General features: G+C 33.5%; 1 protein-coding gene across 1 annotated transcript in view; it reads right to left on the reverse strand.

Annotated features, from left to right (window-relative positions):
- Window positions 1-6790, reverse strand: part of LOC129222453 (cell adhesion molecule DSCAM-like) — a 207010-nt gene extending 200220 nt beyond the window's left edge. The window contains 2 exon segments of the mRNA XM_054856967.1: window positions 6331-6657; window positions 6787-6790. Coding sequence (XP_054712942.1) covers window positions 6331-6657; window positions 6787-6790 — 331 coding nt within the window.
- Window positions 6791-16794: the final 10004 nt, after the last annotated feature.

The raw sequence follows: 16794 nt of genomic DNA on the forward strand, positions 1-16794 counted from the left end.
TTCTACAATACAAATGGCTGCTTCTGATGCAGCTGAGGTATTATTGTTTACTTTCATAAAAACAATTATTATAAATAAATAAAATGTTGCAAAAAAAAGAAAAAAATACGGTTAAACTATGTTTTGCTTTTGTTAATAGAGTGAACGTGGATAGTGGACGTTCTACTTTAAAAAGCATACACGCTGTAAAGAAGATTAAATACAATATGTTGACTAGCATTCCATATTTTGTTAATTTATTAGTTTGTCTTGAAATAAATATGTAAAGATTGTATTATTCATGAACTATCTGCAAATATATTATTCCTTAAAAACACTGTAAAAACGATTCAGAAACGTTCCTGGAAAATAATAGGCACTGATGTGCCAATTTCTACCAGTAACATATCTCGCAAAAACCAGGAACATTTTCCGCTAAAAATTCGGTAACCTTCCTGAAAAACCCAGAAATTTTCCCTTTTAAAGCCTGTCGTGTCTCTGGAACTTCAGCGTAAACGTATGTAGGGATAATATAATGGTTTGTCACTGCCTGTTTTATGAAGACAGCTGCAAAAGCAGTATTGCAAACATGGCTAAAGCTGAGCCAGAATTGCAAGTAAGTATCAAGTATCACACTTGATTGCAATTCTTGCAAAAGCACTAGTTCTACTACTAGCTCCCGTTGGGAGCTTAATCAGCAAGGACGAACCGCAATCGAACTGAAGCCTACACACCTTATAAATACTCTCAGTGAATCTTTAAACTGGGAGCTAAAATATTTTTTACAACAGTCAGAAGTCTGCATTCGGACAGCTTGCAGCAATTGAGGAAACTTTTTGACAGTGATACTTGATATTTCTAGGAAGTGAATGAAAATCGTTGAAATCCCAAAACGTTACACGGAAATACTCAGTAACGTTTCGGAATTTTTTACAGTGAAAAAAACGTTTTACAAATATTATAATAGCATAAAACAGCGAAAGTCATTGCGACACTAAAAAAGATGTATAGTATAATAATATTTTGCCATCACTACTACATAAAAATAAGTGAACTCTCATTTTTTTTTGATATATGATTATTCTCCTATAAAATGTCATAAGTATATGTTGCTTGGCTACAGAAAGTTTCTGAGATCTATACAATAAAAATTCCTTCGTAAAACAAAAATGAATTCTAGAAAATATGTCGCTCTTCAAAGAAATAAACTATACTGTTTACTTATTTTCAAGAGTTCTCTAAAAACGAAACTGGTTCCTTTCTGAGGGTTTGGTAACAATAGCAAAAGATATAATCCTGCCATTTCCGTGTTCCAATAAAAAGCAGGAAATTCTTTTCTCCAAAATCAATTGAAAACTCTTTTACCGTTTTGCTGCAAAAAAGGGGAAAGAATGTTGCTTTCAGCGCTCCTTTAAAGCTCGAAGGAAACCAATTCTTAGCGCTGAAATTACCGGATTCTTGCTGCAATTTAAAAGCAATAAACTTACTACTTAGAAAGAGAAAGTAAATATATAAGATAAAAGGAGTTTTATCTTTGGATTCGAAATTAACTCTTATCTGAAAATCGCATCTTTATCATGTTATTCACGTAAATGTTTCTAACATAATTACATTCTTTTTTTACTACATAATATATCAATTTCTTAGAACAAAATGCGGTTGTAGATATAATAAAAGAGCATTCACTGCCTGTCTATGACGCAATTGTTTGTGAAACTTTCAATTGTTTGGGTTGAAAAAAAATGTAATATTAGATAAAACTATTACTATATAATATACTATATAATTTGTATTGTGTTAGTAAACTACGCATTATTTGTATGACATAGGTAGTATCACACAAAGAACTCTGTTTGAAGAAAATAGATTCTATGATAATTTGCCATTAATTAGTGACGTCATTAGTGTTTCTTTCAATTTGGTAAGACTGCAATGTCATAGCAATGCAGTTTTGAAGATTTATTTTTCTACCGAAAAAGGAATTATTCAAGCTTACAGGTTTAACTTCCCGTATACATCCCTTCAATCTTTGTGGTTGTCGAGTATTGAAAACATTTTGTAGAAATAAATTCTTGTTTTTTTTTTTTTTTTTGGTTTTTTTTTTTTTGCTTTAAAGACCTTTAAAAGACCTGACTCAAGAGTGCTATTATAAAATTCTTCCCTGCGAAAAAAGCCTGAAATGTGTTCGATAATAGAAGTTAAACTGCTAGAAACACAAAGCACAGCTTTTAACCAGAAGAAATTTCTACAACATTATTAACAGTATTATATTACCTGATACTTCAAAACTTTTTCAAAACTGTCACAATGTATTTCAAACGAAATTTTTTCACTACCCAACCCGTGATTTTGTAACAGTTTCAGTTCACAATTTTCACTGTTTTACTTACAGCGACCGGGATGTGGATTAAAAAAAATATTTCGAAACCGAGTACAAATAACTAGTGGTGTTGTGATTTTAACAATAGCTGCAGTTACAACAAAATAACATTTTCGTAATATTTGTCAGTCCCTATTCCGTCCCTAAACATAGTGTTTTTATGCCTGAATTTTATAGTATAATCTCTACAAATAATGCGGACTTTAAAAAAACCGGCAAATAAAAATAACAGTCGACACATTTTAATACTACGAGGGCTGCTATTTACATTTCTGGCCTTGGCAATAGATATCGTTGCTAGGCGACAGCAGACGATTTAAATAGGAAGTTTGATATTTTTAAACATAAATTCTTCTGAAAGATTTGCCATTTTTGCTTGATTTGTGTTGTTTACAGTAAAAGAAAAAATTCATCTCGCTAAAAAAATGGAATTGACTCGTGAACATTTTCGTGCGATTATTTTTCATAACTTTCGACGTGGATTGTCAAGACAAGATTGCTTTGATGAACTTAGTTCTTTATACAGCGATAAAGCACTATCCTACAGCACTGTAAAAAACTGGTGTTACGAATTTAATCGAGGTCGTTTTTCGATCCAGGACGAATTCCGTGCAAGTCGTCCTAAAACGGTTGTTGTGCCAGAAACTATCGACGCTGTGCGTGAACTGATAAAGCAAGATCGTCATGTGACATACCGTGAGATTGAGGGATATCTGGACATTAGTATGACAATCACAACAAAATTTTACATAAACATTTGGTCGTAAAAAAAAAAAAATGAATTTTGACATCTTGAATTCAAATTATGTTTTTCGCAATCACGAGTGTGTGTATGTAGACGTGTATGTTTGTGTGTGGGGGGTATGTGTGTTTGTGTAGGGGTATGTGTATGTGTGTGTAGGCATGTGTGTTTGGTTCTGTGTACTGGCATAAGTGTCTGGGTAGTTGTGTGTATGAATGTGTGTGTGGGGGGTATGTGTATAGGCATATGTGTTTGTGTCTGTGTGCAGGCATGAATGTGTGGGTAGTTGTGTGTGTATGTGTGTGTATGTGTAGGTGTCTGTATGTATGCGTGTGTGTATGTTTTTGTGTGTGTGTATGTGCTTGCGTATGTGTGTATGTGTTTGTGTGTGTGTATGTGTTTGTGTGTGTGTAGTTGTGTATGTGTGCGTGTGTGTGTAGTTGCGTATGTGTGCGTGTGTGTGTGTGTGTGTGTGTAGGACATGGATGCAACCTGGAAACGGCTGTCGCTATAGGAGCAGCATTGTGAGGAGCCGGTCGACGGTGATGGTGCGGAGGGCGGCGGTGGGAAAATAAAATGATAGGACGCCAAAAACAGTCAAATGAAAGCAATAAGCAATCGTGATTGCTCAAAAAAAAAAAAAAAAAAAAAAAACATTGTTCGCGTTGGATCTCGCATAATCTTACAAACGTTCAAAAGAAGTCTCGTGCTGATTGGTGCAAAGAAATGTTGACAAAATATGTTAAAAGGGGTATTAAAGGCTGTTTATAATATCTGCACGGGTAATGAATCATGGATCTATGCATACGAGCCGGAAACAAAACAGCAATTGACTGTATGGGTCTTCCAAGACGAGCCAAATCCAACAAAAGTTGGTCGACAGAGAAGCACATCGAAATAAATGGTTGGCTGTTTCTTCGGAATTGCCGGTCACGTGGCAACAGTGGCATTAGAGCACGCAGGACAGTCAATTTTGAATGTACTCGACCATTTTTTTGCCAGAAGTCATCAGAGAAATTCGAAAAAAGCAGAAGAAAAGGCGAATCATTCTGCATCATGACAATGCAAGCTGTCACACATCGGCTCAAACAAAGGAATTTCTGAAAGGCGAAAACATTGAATTAATGGGTCATCCGCCATACAGCCCTGCCTTAGCACCCAATAACTTTTTTTTTATTCCCTTACATCAAAAATAAATTAAGTGGACAACGATTTTCGACACCTGAAGAAGCGGTTGGTGCATTCAAAATGCATGTTTTGGAGTTATCTAAATCGATGTGGAAAAATTGCTTCAAAAATTGGTTCAAACGTATCCAAAAGTGTATAGTACTTCATGCAGAATATTTTGAAAAACAATAAAACCAATTTTGATGATAAAAATTTGTTTTTTCACTATTAGGCCAGAAATATAAATAGCAGCCTATATTTTAATACTACAAGGATGATTTTTACATAAAAAAATATTCTTATCAAAAATACGAGAGCACTGAAACGCTTTATATATTTGCAAAATGTAAGTAAATTGTGATCACACGTATTTAGCGTATACATATCACATATTATGAATTTTATGGCATTGGCAAAAATTGGCAACCTAGTTTTTCTGCTAAAAATGAATATTCTGGTAGAAATTGCATTTATTACATAAATATTAAGGTTAAATGACAAAACAATTATTACTATTAATTAAGGTAATTCTGTTTATGTTCAAAAAATAAAATGATCTGTATTAAATTTAACTAAATACTAAACCCCTATCTAGTTAAAGCTCAGAAATTGAAATTACAGCGAGGGTGTAATTTGAAAACTTAAACCTTCGTTTATTCACATTAAATGAAAGCATTGGAATTAGATACACTGAAGCATACACACACACACACAGATTAAGTTACAACAGTGGAAGAATGAACATATTTTTAAGCCAAAATTACAATTTAGAAAATTAATAGCTGAACTTTTCAATCACGTACCCCCCCCCCCACCTTTCAGTCCACCCCAAATAGTTGAACCTTTTAGTCCCCCCCCCCCAGTTTTTAGAAGCGTCACTACAATACGAAATGGATTAAATTGGAACAGTAAAGATGTAGATACATGCATTGACATTTAGAGCGAGTGAGTGAATAAAAAGTGAAAAAAAAAAAAAAGAATAAAAAACGAACATTAGAAAAAAATGACGAAATAAAACAATAGCTGAAGACAGGGCACGTTTTACCTATCTCAATGATTTTAATACTATTCATTTTTTTTTAATTTTTGACCAACTAAAAATAACCATAGCCCTAGAAATCCTGTGATAAAATCACATGGTTCAGTTATGAAAATTAAATTTTATTCCAGAAAGTGTTCTTTCAAAACTGCTGATTCATTTTTAGAAATCTGCATTTTTATTTATTTTTTAACGGTTTCATAGCAATATACCCTAAAACTGTAATTTTGTTTATTTGGAATAAAAAATGCAATCCGTAGTTTTTGGTCACGGCTTATTTTTCACGGCATTTGGAGCTAGGTTAAGAGAGGCGGGAGCCATTATATGTTTTTTTTTTTTTTTTTGGATAAGATTTTTATTTGTGTGTGTCTGTTTCGGTGGGGCGTGTTACCTCGACCCTGCGGACCCCTGGTTATAGGGCGGTAACTTGCTGAATATACCAGCCTTGCCTTCAATATTCGAGTTGAACCGAACCATTGCTTCAGTAACTCGTCTGGTCAGTGCTAATTCTGTATTAGCTACCAGTTTGTTAAGCACTCTTGGCTTCCTTAAGAGGTTTTCCACCTCCAGCTCAGTCACTCCTATGCCAGGTTGATGAGTGCTAATAAGCACGAATCTGCGGTCCTCGGCAGGAATTGACTGAGCTGGCGGTGTATTTCATGTATTTCTGCTTTAGCCCTGGCTATTGGGCGGTAATTTACTGAATATATTTACCTAGCTTTAATAAAATAGTTTGGCACCTGCCTGATTTATCAAGGAAGTTGCAATCGTGGCCAAAACTAAGACACATAATTGCAAATAAGTAGCAAGAGTGTAACTGTCCCACGATTCTTGGAAAGCTACGGAATCCAGACTTATTATGTGCCTTTGAGAGCCTAATGAGTCTGGATGGGCGGTCATCAAACTGAAGCCGAAAGACTTAATAAAAACGCTCAGTTAATTTTTAAGCTGAGCTTGGCGGTGTATTTTATGTACTGTATAAGGTTTATGCAGTTCAGGCAAATATCGGCAAAAAAGTCTTACCTCCCCTCACGTGAACTTCTCTGCTCAAAATGCTCCCGATGTTGTTCGTTGCGGAACATTGGTACACAGCATCGTGTACGTCTCTTCTGTATTCAGATCTTGGGAAAGGTGAAAAGAGCAACGTGCCGTCTGATCGGGTGTGACGTAGTCCGTGAATGTCGTGAGCTTCGTTCCCCTCTCTCGTTAACCACACGAGTTTCGGTGAGGGTGATCCGTCTATGCTGCACCGCAGTTCAGTTCCACTGTTATTGGAGAACTCCACTCTTGATGGTGGCTCAATCCTGAAAATAGGACCTCTAGCATCCTTCCGACTTTGATCACAGTTGCCTATAAAGACATAATTTCACTTTAATTGAAATGAGACAAAAAATAGCAATAATAACAACAACTTGTAATGATGTCAGAGGTGGTATATTCACTACATAACTCGGTTTTTAGTAGATCACTGTTTCAAACACATATTTACACGTTTACTCTTCCAGGGACAATCTTCCTCTGACTGCCAGTGCTGATTCTCAGTTAGCCTTGTGGGAGTTCAAGTGGTTGCGCAATTGGGGTTTCCATAGTTGCGCAATTGGGATTTTTCCTTTTGCATGAACTGATCTGATGAATTTATGGGTTTCCCACATAGTATCCTCCCAGTGACTGAGGGTTATTAACCCAAAGGAACGATTTTTTTTTTTTTTTTTGAGAATCAATATTTAAAGTCATTTCATATTGTTAAAGAAAACATAAAATATATACATATATACAAAATTAATTGAAAATTTGAGATTGATATCTCTGTGGGAAACCCATAAATTCATCAGATCAGTTCATGTTTGAGGTACCATATGAGTGTCGGACCGCTCATGTGGTACCTCAAACATGAACTGATCGGATGAATTTATGGGTTTCCCACAGAGTATCCCCCCAGTGACTGAGAGTTGTTAACCCAAAGGAACGATGTTTTTTTTTTTTTTTTTTTGAGAATTAACACTGGAAGTCATTTCATATTGTTAAATAAAACACATGGTATATACATATATACAAAAATAACTGAAAATTTGAGATGGATATATCTGTGGGAAACACATAAACTCATCAGATCAGTTCATGTTTGAGGTACCACATGAGTGTCGGACCGCTCATGTGGTACCTCAAACATGAAGTGATCTGATGAATTTATGGGTTTCCATAAAACTTAAAGTCGTTTCTGACTAATTAAAGTGTTCAAAATCAAGATTTTTAAAATTCCGTATTGCTAAATGTTATAAAGCTACAAACGAGGCAACTTAGTTCAATCAACTATCGAAAGAGCTACCTGTCAACGAACTGACTGGTCTTTTTCGTTGCTTTTATACGAAGCAAATTAGTTAAATCAACTTTTCTTCTAATAAGTCGATCTTATTTGAGCACGAGTTATCGCTAAATATCATCAATACTGCCAAACTGACACTGTATTATGTAGCTCATTTTTGGAAAAAAATGTTCCGCCAACTTGGCGACAGATCAACAGGTCGTCGCATCATTTTATGAAGGTATTTCAAATTGTATTAAAACCAACATTTATTTCTTGGAAAAGAGAAAAAAAAGAGTAAATTGCCGTTTGTGAATCATCTGAGTGAATACAAAGTGGAAGGAAACAATAAAGGTATTACAAACCAAAACTCAACATGATAAGTCTTATTAATTTGATGTAAATATGATACGCAAATACGTACACACGTATTAAGCGCAATTCGATAGGAAACGTCATAGTTAATTCGAAGATAGGCGTTTTGGGTATGCATACGTGTGTTCCGAAAACATTATTTAAACCGTATCCACGTGTGAATAAATTATACTTTTTTGGTTACAAATATTTCTAAACACAATCATTCGTTTCCTTTTAGGTAAGTAAATTAATCACACTGATATTTATAATTTTAACGGCTAACAAAATGTCAAAAGCAAATAAAGTTCTTTTAAATAAACAAAAAATAACTGTTCTAAGTTGTTCCGCATACATTCCATATAAGCGCTAATCATGGCTTAAACTTTGAACAAATGCAAAGTCTTTCATTTTGTTATTTACTGAAATTTACCGAGAGAATTAAAAATGCATTTCATTAGCTTTGTGTTTACACATAAATGTTTCGCTCCATCTAAAACAGCAATGCCTATACATGCACCACTTTGAGCAATAAATGTATTTCGAAATTAATTTATAACCTCACATAGACAGTACTGATGAAGTTAAAGTGCTGAATAATATCTCTTAAATAATTTATGTTGCTGCTTATTCATTTAACTTTAATGATGTATCATGCATCTTCAGCTATTTGAAACTCAATTTATTCAGGTTAACTTTGATGCGAAGAGACGTAAATGACATTAAAGTAAAGCTTATTCAGCCTTTATCGATAAATATTTCTTTGAGAGGATTAGCATTTCCAATTGCAATAAATCAAATTCAGTTTCGCACATTAAATTGACACTCGAACTTAGACTATGAGAAACTGAAATTGAATGAATTAAATGGTCAACAACGCAAAGATGTAACCGTAAAAACTTAATTTCCTATATTAGGTTCAAAATTCTGCAAAATAAAGTTTTGGGCTGATCATTGTTCTTGTTCATGATCATACTAAGTTCTTGTTGGGTAAAAAAGTAGAAAACTACCTTAAAAAATGATAATAGTTGCCTAAAAAACTTATTGGTTATGTGTCCCCCATCGTTCTGCCTACACGAAATTTCCTTCTCCAGTGTTCTTACATTTTGATATATTTAATATTTCAGTGTGACAGGTGGGGGGGGGGGATATTATTTATTTATTTATTTATTTATTTCTTAAAACTATTGCACACTACAAGTGGCAACAATAACATATAAAAAGCATTTATAACAAACTATTGGTTTAAAATATTAAAACATAAAGACTTAAAATTGTAAAATAACAAGTTAAAAATATCTAAATCATGACAATGAATGTTAAAAAGTTTGTAAAAATTAAAAAGACGAAAATTATCCACATAGTTTCGTCTGGTAAAAAGAAAAAATGATAATGATAAAAGAAGAATGACTCCTAAAAATAATGTAGAACCTATTAGAAAAAAAAGGCACAAAAGTTCACGGTTCAAAAGCTCATTTAAGAGTGGTAACATTAAAAATACTACATAAATGAGAGTAAGAATAAGTTAAAAAATCTTGATTATTAGTTCTGTAACATAAGTAATAAACAAATTTGGATTGAACCTGCTCAATTGTTTCAGATTTATTTTTGTAATAGGGATCCCAAATAAGATTGCAGTACTCGAATTTGGAGCGCACAAGACAAAAAATAAAGCGTTTTAAGTGCTTACTCATTAGAAAAATCTTTAGTCTTGCGTTTAAAAACCCGGAACCTTATATGCCGTTAAACCAATGTTGTTAATATGTTGCGTAAAATCAAGGTTAGAATTAAAAGTGATGCCCAAAATATCGGGTATATCGGGAAAACGCGGGATGAACCAATGGTTAGATTTTTTATGACAGCTGGTGGTAAAAAGTAACTTTAAAATTGCAATGAGTAAAGGTTTTTGCTTACTCACTTACGTTTGTGATTTCATTGACAACAAAGTTGTGTGCATTATCCTATATATATTTTTTTTAAATGAAATATATGAGCTGTCACGTGAGATGACGAAACGACCGTTTTAACATAGGAAGACCCTACACCCAAATGGACTCGATTATAAAAACGAGAATGTAACGTTAGTTTAATCATTACAGTTGGTGCTTTTCCGTTATAGGTACGTAATTTGGAGATTACTTTTTATTTTACTAACTGCATCCATATTAGGTTAACCATCCACAAAAATACCTCTTTGGTGATATCTTCCGTTGTTTCAGCTTTTTAATGAACTTGTTAACTATACAAACCTTTTAGGAAACTTGGAAACTAAACTTAAAGGGTTTAAGGCATTAAATAGATATATATCTGCTAAAAGGTCCAAAATTACTAAATGCAAAAAAATCCTCTAAACAAAAATCAATCCATTAAATAACATAAAAAAGGGAAAAAAACTGCCTTACTTCAGTATTTTCACTAAAAAATGATATTTTTATCGTTATGACATTGTATGGCATGATGCTGAAGACAAAATCCTAAAGCGCCGTACATATTGTATTCAAAACTATTATTATATATAAAACACTGATGCTAATGATGCTAAAGTTTAAACTACATAAATCTCTATTTCAAAGATTTTATATAATAAAAATTTAAAAAAATGGTTAAAAAGCTGAGTGTTCAATTACATGTTTTAAAGACCAAAAAAACATAGTTTGTTACGAACCAACAACTTTTGAAATATTATTTGATAAATGAAGCAAAAGTTATTGAATACCTTTTGTTTCAAAATCATACTTTTAAAAATATCATCAAAATTTAGGTCAAGCCAAAAGAATAGAAAATATTTTATCTTGATTTTTCCTTTCTTTTTTCTTCTTTGTCTTCAAAATATCAAGAAATACACGTTTAAAGGAACGAATATATAATGTAATTTTCCTTAGTTTAATGACAATGATTGTTTATATTTTCGAAAACATTTTTCACTGCAATATGACAACATTCAGCTTTCTTATGATTGATATTTCCACTCCATTGTGATTTACAACTTTTTACATATGTGATTGCTGCTTAAAGGTCTAAGCTCAAACTATTTTCTGAATGCAATATTTCGTAAAATTTGTGCTTAAATACCGGGAATCTTACAGAGTTTTTTCTTTAAAAAAAAAACTTTATATTTTAAAAATAAATTTAAACTTTAATTTTAACAGCTATATGGCTACATGTGTGTGTGTGTGTGTGTGAATTTCATACTCAAACTCTATCACAAGCGCATTAAACAAACACAAAATATGTATAAAAAAAAAAAACAGCCACCAGGACTGCTTAATTAGCTGCCTGCGGTGAAATGGCGCGATTCGGAGGCTTTGCCTCCTTTGCCTCCTGCGATGGCGCACAGTACAGCAATAATGAACGCGGCGCCCCTGTAGAACCATTCTAAACTCAGCAGCGTGTTTGCAACATATCCTTTATATCTCGAACCATAATTTCTCAGTGCACATGGACCATTTCCATCGTATCTACACAGATTTAAGTTAATTAGCTCACCATTATGTGTATGCAGTCAACCTGGAACTCCTGAACATTACATATTCAACTGTCCTCTAACCAGCTCTTTCCATTGCTCTTACAATTCCAACTTTTCTTTCTCCAAAAATATTTCACGCATTCTATCTCATCCAGTTACACGCAAGAATATCCATAAAATAATGTCGCTTCTCATATCTCAAGCAGATGACTTTAAATATCCAGCCTAAAAACTTTCAAAATAAATATCCAGCCTAAAAACTTTCAAAACTGCCGTTTACATTGTATTTACCAGCCATCCCACTCTTATTTAGCTTCTTCACTTGTATATTAGTTCTTTTTATTTAGTTCTTTTTATTGTTTGTTATCTTATTATTGTTATTGGTTTTTGTAGTTATCAAAATTGTTCCAGCGAGTGTCGCTCGTGATCTGTTTTGTTCCCCCCAGTCACCAGATCCGGTTGAACCCTCACCGGGGTTGGTACGGTAGTGATTGGTGGGGTTTAAATAAAAAAATAAAATAAATAACTCGAACCATTCTATAAGATTGACTTGTTCCTCCGTCTACCTAAGCACTTCTGCTTCCGAGAGACAAATAATTACTTACTTGCCGGATGAAAATGAAAAACCACGAGGGAAACAGTTTAAAATGAATGAAACGCCATTAGGAATTGACGTTTTAACTAATATATCCACTAATTCAAGTAGTAGAACTACGAAATCTGCCTAAACATGATGCCAGAAAAAGTACACATGAATCGATACCTTGTTTGTGCCCATTTTTTCGTTTTTCCAGAGGAATTAGAATGACATACATACATAGACACAGGCATATGCACTCAGAATTTCGCAATATAGAATTAAATGTATAATTTAATGTTTAGTACTTAACTACCTATAAAGAGCATTGCTTATGTATCTCGATATCGTATTACCTAACCTTTGAGCTTCTAATTTTGTAAAATGTTAAAATTTTAATACAAAATGAGTAATTTAATTAGAAAATTACTTTGTGCATACATTGGAAAAGCTTTGCAGCGTGCGGCATTATCAGGCTTTTTGTAAAGGGTGTTTTTTTTAGAAGTAGCGAACTTTAGGTTCAAATAAAACACAGTTAAATGTTGTTAATTGCCATGAATTTTGCTTTAGTCGAAAGTTGATTCTTTGCCATTTTTATTTAAATATGATTTCTGGCATATGGCGACCTCGGCTGGCTCGGAGAAAGTCTAATCGGAAAGTCCAATTTTCTCACTTTTTGCAACAATAGAGGCCGTATGTCAGATAAAAGTAGTCCAGCGGTGTTAAATCGCATGATCTTGCAGGCCAATTCACGGGTCCATTACACGAAATTATTCGTTCACAGAACGTTTCTTTCAATAAATCCATTGTGACGCGCGCTGTGTGGCATGTTGCACCGCCTTGTTGTCCATTCATGATGAAATGGCAAACCGAACTGAACACAAAACAAGTGACAGCTATCAAAATGGCACACATATCAAACAGTGTTGCCAACTTAAAGTTTTATAACTCTAAAAAAAGCACCCTTTAGTATCCCCACGCTGCCATGTTATTTTGCTCTAACTGTAATTCCAAACACTCACGAACAGCACAGGGAATTCACATTGTGTTTTGAACCATATATCCTCAGAATAGATAAGGAGATATAACAAAGTGATACTATAAAGTAAGATTACTATTACTCGAATAATATCTTTCAAATTGGACTCACGAATTATAATTTTAATTTGTTTCATACGTATCAGTAATAAAAATAATACTGTAATACAAATTCTGATATTATAATACAAATACTGGTATTATTTGAGATAGAACCAAAAAACTATCTAGTTAAACTAGTTCTTCAAACAATCCTCACAAAACCATAAATCTACATGATAATAAATGTTGGCGAAAGTCTAAAAATGCTTTCAGCAGCTTCAGAAACGATTATTTTATGCAAAATTTTACATGGCAGAATATATTTCTTCCAGAAGAAAACTTAGATTAGAAAATAAAAAATTCAGGAGAAATACGTCAATCAAACAAAGACAATACGTATATGTTTTAAGTTTTTTTTTTTTCATCATGCACATTTCTCATAAAATATTTATTTTCTTTTATATTGATAACATATTCCGATTTCCGAATACGGCGAGAATATTTTTGGAATTGAAATTGAAAAAACAAAAATAAGAATGCATGGGAAAGGAGGTACAAATCTACAGGAAGTAACCATCTTCAATCTCGGATATTTACGCTTTTCTTACTTTTTCGAACAAGTTTCCGGAACACGTTTTGAATACATATACATTGAACATATTTTAAATGTAAGAAATTCCATCTATTCTTATTAATATAAAATGGTGTGTCAGTTCCTTCAGTTTCCCATGAAAAATTAGTAATCTATGTAATATAAGACATCATAGTTAAAATGGATCAAAATGATGTTAAATTGAAAATAAACAGTTAATTTTTCGGAAAAGGAGATGTGAAATTGTTTTAACCAAAGCCTTATTTGATTCGTTTCTGTCTAAATTTTAATTTTTAGATTAATCCTTTTTGATTAATTAAGTTTAAATAATGGTAATAAAAAAGTAATAAAAATAATAAAATAAGGGTTATGACAATAATAACAACAATAATGAAATTATGTTTCTGGCACCAATTTAAAGCCATTGTGTGTATGTAAACATCAATCCATAATATTCTAAAACATAACACGGTTGAAACAAGAACTGTTATATTTATCTTTACTAATAATAAAGCTGAAAGTCCCTCTGTCTGTCCGGATCTCTGTCTGTCAGGATCTCTGTGACGCGCATAGCGCCTAGACCGTTCGGCCGATTTTCATGAAATTTGGCACAAAGTTAGTTTGTAGCACGGGGGTGTGCACCTTGAAGCGATTTTTCGAAAATTCGATGTGGTTCTTTTTCTATTCCAATTTTAAGAACAAAATTCTCATAAGATGGACGAATAAATTACGAAATTATCATTACGTGGAACCATAACATGGGCACAAGCCAATTGGCGAGAAAATTCACCTTACAATATTTGTAAATATACAGGCGAACCAAAATACCTTTTAATTTTCTATTACGGGCAAAGCCGTGCGGGTACCACTAGTTGAGCTATAAAATAATAATAGTAAACAATTGATACACATTTTCATGTATCAAGACAACAATTTTCAGTTTTGAACAAGTATACTTATTGATTTACTACATCGGCCAGTCATTTACACAATTGGAGCCAGTCATGTGAAATGAGCTAACGTAAATTAGCAAACGTATGTTTTTTAGTACGTTATTTGCTAAAGATAGGTAGGAAATTACGGGTGAATTATAAAAAGTAAGGATTTCCCAAGGAACATAGTTCCATAATAGGAACTTTCAACTTAAACGAAAGTTAATGCACATAATTTAAGGAGTTGGAAGTGACGCCATCAATTATTGAACACTTAAAGACAACTTGGAGATATCTCACCAAATTGGAAGCCGAGAATGACGTGCTGCGTAGTCATACACGATTCACGTACATGAGTACTTGCATCACCGTTTTTGCTGTTTTCACATAACGATAAAGTAGCTCACTCTAATAGACTAATCCATCAACAGCTATATATTTGGAGGTATTTTAATTCTGCTGAAATTATGCGACTTTTAGAGGATTGTTCTCTTTATTTGAATGATATTTACAATTGAATTATATTATTTATTTATTTATTTTTGGTCTTTTGTTACAGGCTAACAAGGTATATCGTCGCCTCAGAGCAACAGTAGGATAGCTTTGCTTTATTACTGGGTTTAGATTTCTTACTGTTGCTTGAGTCGACGACATATAGTCGGAATATAGAAGAAAAAAAAATGCGCATATATTTACTACTTTCTTAAATGATGTTTTATTGAGCAATCACGATTGTTTATTGTTCTCATTTGACTGTTTTTGATGTCCTGTTACTTTATTTTCCTGCCGCTTTTCTCTGCAGCAACACCGTCGACCAGCCCCTCCCGATGCTGCTCTTCTAGCGAAAATCATCTCCAGGTTGCGTCTCTATCCTACACACACACGCAAACGTACATATCTGCACACATACACACCTACACTCACACATACGCACACAGACATACACACACACACTCATGTTTGCACACAGACACAAATACACACGCCTACATACACACGCACTCGTGATTGCAAAAATCATAATTTGAATTAAAGATGTCAAAATTCAAATTATTTTTTTTTTCATTTCTTTTTTTTCTTTTGAGCAATCTCGATTGCTAATTGTTTTCATTTGACCGTCCTTGGTGTTGTGGTTCCTTTTTCATCCCCACCGTCCTCTGCAGGCACGACTTCCCCGGTCCTGAGCAATCCGCTTCTCCTGGTCGGAGGCGTCCATGTCCTACACACACGCACGCTCATACACAAACACACACGCGCCTTTACACACGTACTCTGCACACTGGCCAACGTGCATTCACTTAGGTCTATGCACACACACAAGAATACACATACACAACTATACACACGTAACCGCCCAAGAGAAAGGGCAGGCTGCGGGGGGGGGGGGGGGGCAGGAAACGTTTCAAGAAAAAAAAACTGCGATGAGTAGTGTCCTGCCGCAGCTCGTGATTGTGAAACACGTAATTTGAATTCAAAATTTCACAGTTCAATTATTTTTTTTTTTTTGAAATATGTGTATCTTAATCTTGATTACGACAAGAAGTTCTGTGTAGAACTAGACGAGCCTACTTTTCCGCATACCCATACTAATTTCTAGCACCTGATCAATTTTCTCAAAAATAGCTAAAATCGCAAATTGTTTCAAACATATTTTTAAAATACTTTAAGCTGATTTCTAGGAATAAAATATTCTTCACTCATCTAAAAAATTAGATGCGTAAAAAAAAAGCAGCAACTTTTAAACAAAGAAATTTCATTAAAAAACATCTAACAGCTTTCAAAACGAAAAAATAATAATTAAAATTAATAAGCTCATTAAAATAAATACATCATATCAAAAAAAAAATCGTTTATTTTTCCCCTGTTGCCAAAAACATTTTTTTAAATGAATTAATGCACTTACCAAAAAAAAAAACAATAAAATGTCAACCTAAAAAAATAATTTTCTTTGTGAAAAAAAAATCGTCTGCGCATATCTTTATGTAGAAACATAAATGACTTCGAGTTTATTCGCCAAAAACTGAATACCTAAATTGAAACTTTAGCTTAAAAATAAAAAACAAGTCATATCAACAATAATTATTTCACAGTTAAAATCATAGCTGCGGAGTCGGAGTCGGAGTCAATCTCATTTTGAGATAAAGGAGTCGGAGTCGAATATTTAAGAATCGGAGTCAGTCAATT

Source organism: Uloborus diversus, chromosome 5 (assembly GCF_026930045.1).
Source record: "Uloborus diversus isolate 005 chromosome 5, Udiv.v.3.1, whole genome shotgun sequence".
NCBI classification, from domain to species: domain Eukaryota; kingdom Metazoa; phylum Arthropoda; class Arachnida; order Araneae; family Uloboridae; genus Uloborus; species Uloborus diversus.